The following is a 12,768-nucleotide window of genomic DNA, read 5'->3' as shown; positions in this document are numbered from 1 at the left end:
ACCCATCAAAAGCTTGACCCCATCGGCAGTGCAGGAAGTCCTTCATTCAGGATCCATTAACTGTTTTCAGAGCAGAGCTCCATTCTTCCCGTATGCCTGTGCAATAAATGATGGATGCAATAAAAATAGGATGTGCTAAAGTTAGGATGTAGATGGCTGAAGGGAGAACTGGCCAGTGGCTAGTCAGTTTCTGCTTGTGAAACACAAATATTTGAAGAATACGCCCTGAATGCAAAATGCAAACTTAAACCGGTTAACACATGGTGCTAAATATGGCAAGGTTAACTGACACATTTATATATATATATATATGTGCTTTGCAAGCACTTTGCAAGCAGTCTACATACTACACAAATCACTATAGTTTGGTTATGTCATAAATGATAATGAGTTTGGTATTCTGTGGTCTGATACAGATTTTATGATGGAGGTTTGCAATCAACTTTCAGAATATTTTTTAATCCATACAGCAATGAATCTGGTTCACCATTAATCTTATCAAGTCTATATTTAGCACATACTTTGAATTATGCTTATCTCACATTTTGTATTTTTAGCCATGGTTCACTTTGTTTAGTGACAGCAACTTCATCCCCATTGTCTGGTCTTTTGTTGAGCTAGTTAATTGTTTAGTTCAACAAGACATCCCTTCTTTCTTTGCATCTGATCTGCTGCTCCTGCTGTCCTGCAGGCTCCTCTCCTCATCTTACACCTCGTGATGATGCTCTTGGGTGTGATACCACAGGAGACTGACATGAGCGCTGCTCTGAGATGAGCAGATGACAGATGCCCTTGTATCAGCCAATGGGCAAACATTTAAATATCACTGTGAGCAGTTTACAGCCGTAACACCTTTGATGGAATACTATTGTAAGTGCTTTCAGGTTTATGCTAAATTATGTGCGATCGCATTTGTAACATAATTAATACAAGCTTGTTCTGTTTCTGTTCTTCATGAATGAACGGTATTATACAACAGTAGTCCATGGAATCCATACACTCGTTTGACCCTCTAGCAGTTAAAAAATAAAACTGTCTTGTGGAAAAACATTGTTTTGGTGCTTTGACTTTGCTGCTCTGTGTGGATGAATGTGGTTCAATGTATGGAAGCAGGACATCTTATCAGAGCAACTAAATAATTTTTTTGTTGTTGGTGTTTTTTTTCTTTTTCCAACTGGTGATTTCCCAGGGGTTTGATGTTTTTAATGATCCATGGTCAATTTTTATTGTTCATTGTGACAAACTTTCCTCTTCAAGCTACCCACAGCCGGAACTACCTTTCTCTGTGTAGACCTACATACACTCACCTAAAGGATTATTAGGAACACCATACTAATACTGTGTTTGACCCCCTTTCGCCTTCAGACCTGCCTTAATTCTACGTGGCATTGATTCAACAATGTGCTGAAAGCATTCTTTAGAAATGTTGGCCCATATTGATAGGATAGCATCTTGCAGTTGATGGAGATTTGTGGGATGCACATCCAGGGCACGAAGTTCCCGTTCCACCACATCCCAAAGATGCTCTATTGGGTTGAGATCTGGTGACTGTGGGGGCCATTTTAGTACAGTGAACTCATTGTCATGTTCAAGAAACCAATTTGAAATGATTTGAGCTTTGAGACATGGTGCATTATCCTGCTGGAAGTAGCCATCAGAGGATGGGAACATGGTGGTCATAAAGGGCAAATGCTCAAGTAGGCCGTGGCATTTAAACGATGCCTAATAGGCATTTAGGGGCCTAAAGTGTGCCAAGAAAACATCCCCCACACCATTACACCACCACCACCAGCCTGTACAGTGGTAACAAGGCATGATGGATCCATGTTCTCATTCTGTTTACGCCAAATTCTGACTCTACCATCTGAATGTCTCAACAGAAATCGAGACTTATCAGACCAGGCAACATTTTTCCAGTCTTCAACTGTCCAATTTTGGTGAGCTTGTGCAAATTGTAGTCTCTTTTTCCTATTTGTAGTGGAGATGAGTGGTACCCGGTGGGGTCTTCTGCTGTTGTAGCCCATCCGCCTCAAGGTTGTGCGTGTTGTGGCTTCACAAATGCTTTGCTGCATACCTCGGTTGTAACGAGTGGTTATTTCAGTCAAAGTTGCTCTTCTATCAGCTTGAATCAGTCAGCCCATTCTCCTCTGACCTCTAGCATCAACAAGGCATTTTCGCCCACAGGACTGCCGCATACTGGATGTTTTTCCCTTTTCACACCATTCTTTGTAAACCCTAGAAATGGTTGTGCGTGAAAATCCCAGTAACTGAGCAGATTGTGAAATACTCAGACCGGCCCGTCTGGCACCAACAACCATGCCACGCTCAAAATTGCTTAAATCACCTTTCTTTCCCATTCTGACATTCAGTTTGGAGTTCAGGAGATTGTCTTGACCAGGACCACACCCCTAAATGCATTGAAGCAACTGCCTTGTGATTGGTTGATTAGATAATTGCATTAATGAGATATTGAACAGGTGTTCCTAATAATCCTTTAGGTGAGTGTATATGATGTGGCATGCACGGGCAAATTATGAATTCATGATGAATGAAATTTGTCAGACAGCTCTACAATATAAACAATAGGCTTATTGAAGTGTATTTGGGTAAAGGCATGGTTTGGAAAGTTTGGCATGATCCATTAATTATATTTTTGGATTTGTTTTTTAGTTTTGTTTTTCAAAACTACATATTATATAACAGCTTTAAATATGATTGACATGCAACATTCCAAAAGTGCTTAATATATAGTAGCCTATAAAGTCTTATTTTACCTGCTGCCTGCAGCCAAATAGGCCTACGTTTTTTTCGGTTCTCAGTGTCAGTTTCCAGCGGCCGCGAATGAGCTTCTTTTACTAATGAGCGGGGGGAAAAAGAACGTAAAACAATAACAACAACAACAAATGAGCGAGAACTAAGAGATGGAAAAACCCGGAGCAGAGCTGAAGTGGATTACAAGAAATCTTTGAGTAGGCTAATGGCCACACCAAGAACGATAACTATAAAGATATAGCATGTGTGGACGATTTCGTCATAAGCGCATTATCTTTATTAGCCTATCGTCCTTGGTGAACGATAACTATAAAGATAACGATAAAGTTCTAAAAATCATTCTCAATATTAAACAATAGTAGAGTTCACACCATATTAGCTATAACAATTAACGCCTGTGACCGATAATTATAAAGCTAACTAAGCTACTGCTGCTATAAATGCTCGAGCTCGTCACAGCAATGGATTCTGATTGGCTGTCAATGATTTTATCGTTCATCAGCTGAAAAAAATAATTCTGAAAGTGATCAATATCGTTTATCTGTGCAGAGTGCAGTTATCGTTATAGCTGTAATGTAGCCTAGTGTGAACTCTATGAGAACGATTTTTAGAACTATATCGTTATCTTTAAGGCCCTTTCACACCGGACGCGTAACGAAAAAGCAAAGCGGAAAAACAAATCTTTCGTGAGCGGATAGTTCGCGTCAAAACATTCACATCAGCCGTGACGCGATGTTTGCGACGTCGGTAACGTTTCAGAGCTCCAACATTCCAAAACATTTGCGGCGACAGCTGAGAAAACGCGGACACTTCCTCATCCAGTGAAGACGAGCTTTTCATTTTATTTAAAAGACCGAAAAGAAGGTATTGGGTGCACCGTGTCGTATTATTAACGAATTATTTGCGCGTCAAAATCGCGTCCAGTGTGAAAGGACCTTTATAGTTATCATCCTTGGTCTGAACGGGCATTTAACAGAGAAACTATAAATTTGGAATCTCTTTTAGAACGATTTTATCCAGCTGATACACAGTAAAAAAAAAAAAAAAAAAAAAAAAAAAAAAAAAAAAAAAAATTGACAGCCAATCAGAATCCACACTGCGGTAACAAACGCGAACGTGACAGACAAGCACGTGCTTAGAATAAACAGAACGATATTATACAGAACGTTATCTTTCTTGGTGTGAAAAGACGAGGAAAGCTCGGGCGCTGCGTCATGATACGCCGTTCGGCTTGGCAACACGTAGGCCTAACGCTTGATGTTTTCCTGGAACTATAATAGCTCAATAAACAAGACTGATTTTTCATGTTCATTGAATTGTTTTATTAAAGCAAGAGATTCGTGCTGCCAGCCATGGTATTCAGAAAAGCATTCTTGTAGTGTGATTCTGCTTAAAATTAAGCACCAGGATATCGCACAGCTGAATAATGTAAATGTTTTCTTTGACAGAAAAGCTTCGCGAAGCATGAGTAACATGTTGAAGCTCAATGTTTCCATATTAGGGCATACTGGATACAACGTAGGCTACCAGAAGAGTAGGAACAAATCCATATGGAAAATCTAAACACTTACACTGACAATTCTAGCGAATAGGCAAGGGACATCGTCGGGCGTCCTTTTGTCTCCAACATTAGAAGAGGCATTTAGACTTCAACGGCATAAAACCGCCCCCCGATTCCCCCCTCCCAGACAGATTTGCCCCAGCACCTCCTCTACATTGGCCCAGCAGCGACTGAACAGCGTCCTTGCACTTTACTAGGCTGTAACCACTGCCATCAGCTCAACTTCTTCAGCATCGTTTCAGCTGTCTCTGCCGCTGCTGCCGGAGCTTACCAGCCTGTCTTCAGTCTCCCTGACCAGTCTTTTGGCTGCCTGCGAAGGATAGACAATCGCCCATCGTTTGTTTTCGCCAATAAGACAGGCGTATGTGTGTTTTTTGACCAATCTAAGGACATTTCCCATAGATAAGAACAGTCTGCGCCAAAGACGGGCTTCGGGTATCACCCAAAGATACATCACCGAGGTAAGCGACACAACTGTGAATTCATATCGATCTAATCTTTTCCGTGATTGACTCTTGATGACAGTTGACATAACTTATTATATCGGCGTGAAATATTAGTGATTGACATCCATATATTCTTTTTTTGTTGCATTTTTCATATTGTTTTTCCACTCCCACCATCACCGCTGTGGCTGCCAGCGATTTTGCCGGTGTTACATAAAACTTCGATTTTCCGCGTCCTGCTTTTACCTCATCAATCCCTCTTTTTGATTAATAAAATAATTGGGTTATTTAAACGTAGCCTTTATTTACAGAAAGAACAAAAGGAATAAGCCTGCAATTCAGCCTCAGCCTGCAGTAGCTTCTTAATAGTTTGATCTGCTCTGGGAAACCTTAATATTCCTATTGGAGGTAACTGAGATACAGCAAGTCATGCTGGTCTTCATCAGATGATCATGTAGCTACAGAAATTATTCTATCACGTTCATTGACAGATTTGATTGATCTTCTTTAGTTCAGTCTACATCAGCTAGGACACAATATAACCTACACGTATTATGATAAATAGGCTTCTGTTTACTAATTGTTAATTTTGAATTCATTTTTTTTAATCAAACTAAAATGTAATCCCCATTTGGATGCTACATGGTGTTGACCTACATCATTGAACGACCTACATGAAGAACTTGGCTTGGGAAGTTCATCCTCATCCTCCATCTAATATGTCACACTGTCCTACTGTATTGATGAGTACGCATAATGTTATAAAAAAAATAACAAATATAAAACGGTATCATTCATCCATTTCATCAAATATGTCATGCATCCAGGGCTTGACATGAATGCCTGCCAACCCGCCAAATGCAGGTTTCAGCAGTGGCATGTAACACACTCACTCCTAGCCAATTTGGCGGTTGAATTTATAATATATAAATGTTTCCAATTGTAGTCTTTTAAAAAGGCATCTGAAATAATAAACCAAGTGCAATGTAGTGTTGTCAAAAATATAGATTTTTCGATGGGTACATATCGATTCTGAAATGCTTCTAATACTCGTTTTCCGCATAATAGATACACGATACCAGCTGCGATACCACGATACCAGATACCAGCTGCGCTTTCTCGCTCTCTCATCTCTCCGACAGCGAGTTAACACACAAACCCGCCTCCCCTCACTCGCTCGTTTCATTTGCAGCGGATGAATATTGTTGGTGTTACAGGGCTTGAATTTTGGCATGGGATTGCGTATATTGCACATAATTTTACTTTATTTTAATTTATTCCTGCAGTTTTTGTGCTCACAAAGTGTGCGCACACAAAGCCGCCTCTCAGTACAAAATGTGCACTTCTTATTGCTCTTAAACAGTCAAAATAATGTCAGAATGCCGGTCTTGGCGAGTATTCATGTAAACACAGTCAGTTATGTGTCAGGTCTTGAAGTGTCAGCAGCCCAATATACATGCACTGCCAAATTATGAGATAATATTACAAATATATGGCAGTTTTTCCCCATGGTGCACAAAAAAAAAAAGCTGTTTTTTTTAAAGATATCAATGTCAAAATTGTGGTCTTGAAAATGCTGAGTGGCTAATAACTTTGGGAAACCACTAGCAACAGTGGCTGATGAGCAAAAAAGTTAATGTCAAGCCCTGCATGCATCAATAATATTTGGTTCATGACTAATGGATTGGGGGGTAGGAGGTTTATGCCTTGCGGCAAACTGCTGTATATTCTGGGACACTATTGATTCTATATTTGTTTAGGGCTTCAGACTAGTGAAGCCCTGAAATCAGCGTATTTACCTTTTGGCAACAACCGATTTCTGCTTCCATTATATTTGGGCACAATGTCATGATTTTCGTGAATATCTTCATATGAATTAAGTGTTTATGTATGGTTTGAGAAAAAAAATATTTTTTTGAGCATTACAGTTAATCATACAGTTTGCAGAACATCTTTGTCCCCCAACCATTTCTAAACATCACATTTGATTTGAAGAACAGTACAGTCTCCCAGCTGCTCTGAGTGTATTTAGTTTCAGATAGTGAAATCAGAGCTTTTAGAATGAGATGCTCCAGTGTCTGGCTGGTGTTGCTGGGAAGCGCTTAAAAGCCTTTATGGGACGGATGTAGACAGGCAGCAGAACACCTGCATGCTGAACTGTGTCTGCTCTCTGGCTCACACATGCCCTAATGCTGGAACACTGAAACCCTCAAGACGCAAACTCTGATCCCCCAACCCCTGCTCAGAGAGGAGCAAGCATTAGATAAGCATCTAATTGCTGAATTCTGTATTTATCTCACACATGCATGCAGCATATCCCAGAACAAAACAAGGACCAAAGCAAAAAATAAGAGAATATGTGTGGTTATGTTCATGGTTATGTAGAAATGTTTTGTCAGGTAATCTAAAATGCGATTCATGTGGTGACATCTATCTGTTATTCAAGTTAAAAATATGATGTAGCATGACTGAATCAGCCTTAGATTACACACGGTAAGGTTTAGATAAGGTAGAAACAGTCCCTTAAGTTAATAACGGCACATTTTTTGCTTTATCAATTGTAAAACAAAAACACGAGCGGCCAATTTCAATTGAATTAAAGCTGCTCTCCATAACTTTTTTTTGTGTTCAAGGTTTACAAAAATTATATAATGAGAATGTACAACATGAATCCATTTCCCAAACCGTGTTTTTGTCTTACCCTGAATCATTATGGTACACTTATAATAAGTGTTTATATTGGGACTATTTCAGGCCAGACTGTAGGAACCGCTGCGGAGGAGCACAGTCCCTGCGTGACTCGCCATAGACATAAACAGAGAGAAGTAGCTCCGGCTGCAATGTTCTTCCGCGAGACGCATGCATTTCTGTTTATTAATTAACCGCTAGAGCGCAAAAAGTTACGGACTGCGCAGCTTTAATTAATCAAACAAACGTTAAACAATAAATAAAATGAATCACATATACCATTATTGTCTGAAAAAGCCCACATTATTGTGGTAATCAAAGTAACCGAATAAACATTACAAAAAGTAGCTTTGCATTGTTTATTTTCATATCACTTCACATATACAATCTGTTCAGCGTGGACATACAGATCACATCCACAAATCATTAGTTGTTGCATACACATAAAATTATGTGAGGGGCTGGTTTGGCATAACTGATGCAAAATCAGCTCTTTAAGATACATCAACATAAACATACATATATGTTACATTTTTATTTGGAGCTGGCACAGCTCGCCTGTCTATAAATGGCTGTTGAAAGAATCACTGAGTCATGTAAAAGATACACTAAAGCGATTTCAGTAGGGGAATTGGTTTTGAAATACAATCTTCTTTCTTGTTTCAATCTTGTTGTTTAGGTTTAGTGTGATCACTTCCGCATCAAGCCACAGTCATGGATGAGATGGACTTGCCCCAGATGAAGAAGGAGGTGGAAAGCCTCAAGTACCAGCTGGCCTTCAAAAGGGAGAAGTCCTCAAAGACAGTGACAGAGTGAGTGTGCTCTCTTTTGTTCTTCACACTGTGATAGTCTCTGTTCCAAGTTCCAACCCATATATTTTATGCTGTCGCCCCATACCACAGCAGAAAAGATAATGACTCTTTTCTACCCACCTTCTATTTTTGGTGCTGTACATCACATAGTCAAGCAGAGCAGGTCATCAGAAAATCACCCATGTATTTTATTACACAAATACTTAATTCTCATTGGTCAATTGTGGCATTGAGCAGTCCGGTATTTTGTTATAATGAACTCTCAACTGTACATTTGACTGTTTGGTTTGACTATATACTAGTGCTACTCTCTTATCACTCTGTGGCCTCTCACTTTGCATACCAATGCAAGTTAGATTAGCTAACTGGAGCAATTTCGCAGCTTTGCTGTGGTAAAAAATTGCCTTTTTAAGGGCTTCAGTTTCAGGAATATTTCAATATACACTTTCGTTGAAAAGTCTGTTGTTGTTAAGATTTATTAATGTTTCTAAAAGCAGTCTCTAATGCTCACCAATGCTGCATTTATTTGATCAAAAATACAGAAAAAAACAAACAATATTGTATTCGATTTTAAAAAAACTCTTTTCTATTGTAATATATTTCAAGATGTAATTGATTCCTTTGGTGCAAAGCTGTCATTATGACACAACAGTCTTCAGTGTCACACAGTCCTTCATAAATCATTTTTAATATGATGATTTGCTGCTCAAGAAACATTTCTAAAATGCATGGAACCAGGTGACACTGGTAGCACATTCAAGTTACAAATGGCTTCACCCGCTCTTACGTTACTTATAAGTTGGATATGGTGATGACCAGTGTTGGTCCTGTTTTTTGTTTTAACCCATAATTGCATACCTCGGGTCTTTAGCGACCCGAGACGTCATTCACTACCCTCCTCCTCATTCATTTTTTAAAGTTAGACATCAACCTTCTTAGTATCAATTCTTCTTAGTATCAACTTAGTTCCTCAATCAATCCATTTTAAACAATATAACAAGAAAAATAAAATAAAATAATAATTGAATGCCTGTTTTTCCACTAGTTTTTTGTCAAAATTGTATAGGGTCGCTAATGTCCCGAGGTGTGTAAGATTGTACGTATTTTTTTTCTGCACAATAATAAATGAATCCAGAAGGTGACAATGTCTGATACACAATGATGAAGTGACGTTGCACTCATAGTGACCTCAGACTGAAAACGAAACAATAATAATCTGCAAAACTTGAAATTGCTCAGCGATTTACTGCAGAGCAAGTACTGAACACATACAAATATTAGTGTCACTGTCACTTGATGATGGATCTGGTGAAGAAGCTGTCAGTGATCAAAATATTGATTTTGAAACCATTGAAAATGAGTTTTGAGAATATGTGTGGGATGGCCAATATGAGCCAGATGCTGAATGTACTGGGAAATGAGCTCTGACGAGGACAGTGATGATGGTATAAAACATCTGCTCAAACTGAACCCTTCCAAGTTCCAAAAGGTAACGAAATATGTTTTATGTTATTCTTCTGTAATTGTTACTCAAATATCAGGAGTTTTATATTATCGCGATTCGCGACAGGTATAGATCTATCCATATTAGATATAGATCCGGGTCACTAAAGACCCGAATATGTACGAATGCTTGGCGAAACAGTCATGCCTTTAAGGGTTAAGCGAATGTGTCTGTTTATTACTTTTTTGCCTTATCCACTTACCATAGTTCATACATACACTCTAAAAAAAAAAAGGTTCTATATTGCACCAAAAATGGTTCTTGGCTCGTAATCATAGGGGAACCTTTTTTAGTGCTATATAGCACCAATTTTGGTGCTTCAGTGGTTCTTCACCGGTTCTTCAGAGGTTCTTCAGCGGTTCTTCAGAGGTTCTTTGACTAAGGTGCTATATAGCACCTCTGAAGAACCACTGAAGCACCAAAATTGGTGCTATATAGCACTAAAAAAGGTTCCCCTATGATTACGAGCCTTTTTTTTTAGAGTGTAGTTCCTTTTTTAGTGGAGAGTAATCCGTTTTGTCAGTGGTTTTCCCTAAACTGTTTCCTGATTGAATAACCCTAATGTCACCATGAACTCATAACTGCAGTTATTTTTAAATTTGCAGGTTCACCTCATGTCACAAATTAGGCTGCCCAGAGGTCAGGTCCTCTTGGTGATTGTTCAGGACAAAGCTAATGCTCTCAGATCTCTTGTGTTTTACTCTCCAATTTGAGAGCGAGCATGGCCTCTCTTAGTCACACCCGCCACTGTCACATTATAGTGACATATCATTTCCCTGCGTCCCTGGGCTCTCTTCCTGAAATATTCACAATGGTAATTTCCTTGTTACAAATTACATTGTACCGGCCAGTAGTGAACAGCCCAGTTTACGCCAGCATAGTGGTCCCTCATGTGTTATCATGCAGTTTAGCTGAATAAGCAATTGCGAATCCATCTTAAAGTTGGGTCATGATGACTTAAAATTTTTTACTCGAGTCTCACATGAATGTAAGATCATCTCTCTCATCTTGGACACATCATTTCTATTAATCGCCTGTGATGGATGGTGCTTCTGCAAAGAGTTACGTGATTATCACCCTCATTTATCATTTGTTCAACATGGGTGCTGTCTTGCGTGACCCCAATTTCACAAATCACTCAGCATCCGTATTCAAAGTCACAGACAACCAGAACAAATTTCTGCTCTATTTACTCCTAAATGGTAGCCATTTTTGCATCAAATGTGAGGTTTGTTACTTTAAATAGGTTGCGGCTTACATTGTGGCACAGAATGATGAGGAAACTTCTCCTTCCTCTCCTCAGTCTGGTGAAGTGGATCGAGGAGTGTGTGCCCGAGGACCCTTTCCTGAATCCCGAGCTGATGAAGAACAACCCATGGGTGGAGAAGGGCAAGTGTGTGCTTCTATAAAAGAGTAGCAGCAGCAGCAGCAGCGGTCGCCCCAGCCCTCCGTCTGAGCCTCCACCAGCCTGACAGGACCACACGGCGCTTGCTCTCTGTTTCATCCCCACACATCATGAATGTACAGCAGTTTAGCATCCACTGCACAAAAAAACACACACCCATACACACACACAACACAAGCTCTATATAGTCAGAATTTGACACTTTGACATGCATTACTATTATATTTATAACCATTGATATATATCTTTATATGCAGTTAGTGGAATTTCTCTTTGACTTCGGTGTTGTCGCCGCTGCTTGCGCGCTTGATCTTGAGTTCAGGCATGCAGTGTTGACATGGAAATGCCAGAAAAGGCCTGTTAGACAACATACTGCATGACAGAGGTGAGAAGAAAGCCTCAAAAAGGCAAAGGCAGCAAATTTGTGAGTTTCCCTCTGTTACGCAGCATGTTCATTCTCGTGGACTATTTACACCACACTCAGCACTCTCACTTACAGACCATTTTTACACATGTACAGATCGTTTTAATTTATTAACTTATTTATGATCATTAATTTATTTATTTATGGTTTGGTTCACCACCGAAGCTGTCGGCGCCGACTGCTTTAGAAGCTACAATGGACCTGCTGTTGTTCAACTGCACCCTTCCTTCCTTGAAAGCTAAAGGATAAAAAAAACAAAAAAACAACGCATCTTGCCAGGTCACCATCAAATACTGCCTTGTACACAGTTTCCTTAAAAAGAATGTATGTGTGTGTTGTGAGGGACTTGTAAACCATCAGCACCCTTAAGCATTGAATAGATATGCAAACAGAGAGGTTGTGCACTGGCCAAGGCTTTTTTTCTTTTCTTCTTAGATTAATAGCTCAATCTGCACTTATGGCAAGGATGTGGGGTTAATTTATGACTTTTGATTTGTTCATGTTTTTATATATTCAAACAGTAGAAACCTGTCTAATTATCTAGAAGTGTGTTACATATGAGAATGCTTTGAGAAAATATGCATAAGATCAAGTACTAGTTTAATAACAAGCAATAAGTGATTACATTTTTTATTGAATGTTTTACAAAACATCTTATTGAATAAAGTAGAGGATTTTTAGACAGCTTCAATGTCATTTGTGTGTTTCAATTGGGTGTGTGTCATGGGTTGGGCGATTTATATCTGTCTGTTTACACAATAACAATAATATTGAGATTATAGTAATAATTACGGCTGTCAGTTTAACACGATAGGTAGATGTGACAGTGATTTAAAAAAAAAAAAAAGGCCCCTCACCCCAATACGGAGCTCTGCACATGACATGCAGGGAAAATAAAAACATGATAACATTGGGCATTAATTAGGAATTTGTGTGTTCCCACTATTTATTCATTAATCTTCTTGTTTTAGTCAAATCAGGGCCACGCTGTACATATTTGTGTCCTAATGTTTGTTCAATTCTAGTATTAAAACAAGGGAACAAATTTGTACAACATGGGCACGATTTAACTGAAACGTGGGAACAAATCCTTAAAGGTTTTGATAATTTACTCACCCCAATGCCATCCAAGATGTCCATGTCTTTCTTTCTTCAG

The 12,768-nt window shown here is 39.1% G+C and overlaps 2 protein-coding genes across 3 annotated transcripts in view; one reads left to right on the top strand and one right to left on the bottom strand.

Moving 5' to 3' along the window:
* dus1l (dihydrouridine synthase 1-like) overlaps positions 1-12,768 on the bottom strand; it is a 658,813-nt gene that overhangs the window by 377,507 nt on the left and 268,538 nt on the right. The window lies entirely within an intron of this gene.
* Positions 4,342-12,445, top strand: gng13b (guanine nucleotide binding protein (G protein), gamma 13b). The gene is made up of 3 exons (XM_079836466.1): positions 4,342-4,794; positions 8,147-8,279; positions 11,087-12,445. The coding sequence occupies exons 2-3, from the start codon at positions 8,182-8,184 to the stop codon at positions 11,190-11,192; spliced, it is 204 nt and encodes a 67-aa protein (XP_079692592.1). The 5' UTR covers positions 4,342-4,794; positions 8,147-8,181; the 3' UTR covers positions 11,193-12,445.

This window comes from Gobio gobio (genome assembly GCF_949357685.1).
Source record: "Gobio gobio genome assembly, chromosome: 1".
NCBI lineage: Eukaryota > Metazoa > Chordata > Actinopteri > Cypriniformes > Gobionidae > Gobio > Gobio gobio.
Note: the sequence above shows the minus strand (reverse complement) of the source record. Positions and strands in the feature narration are given on the sequence as shown.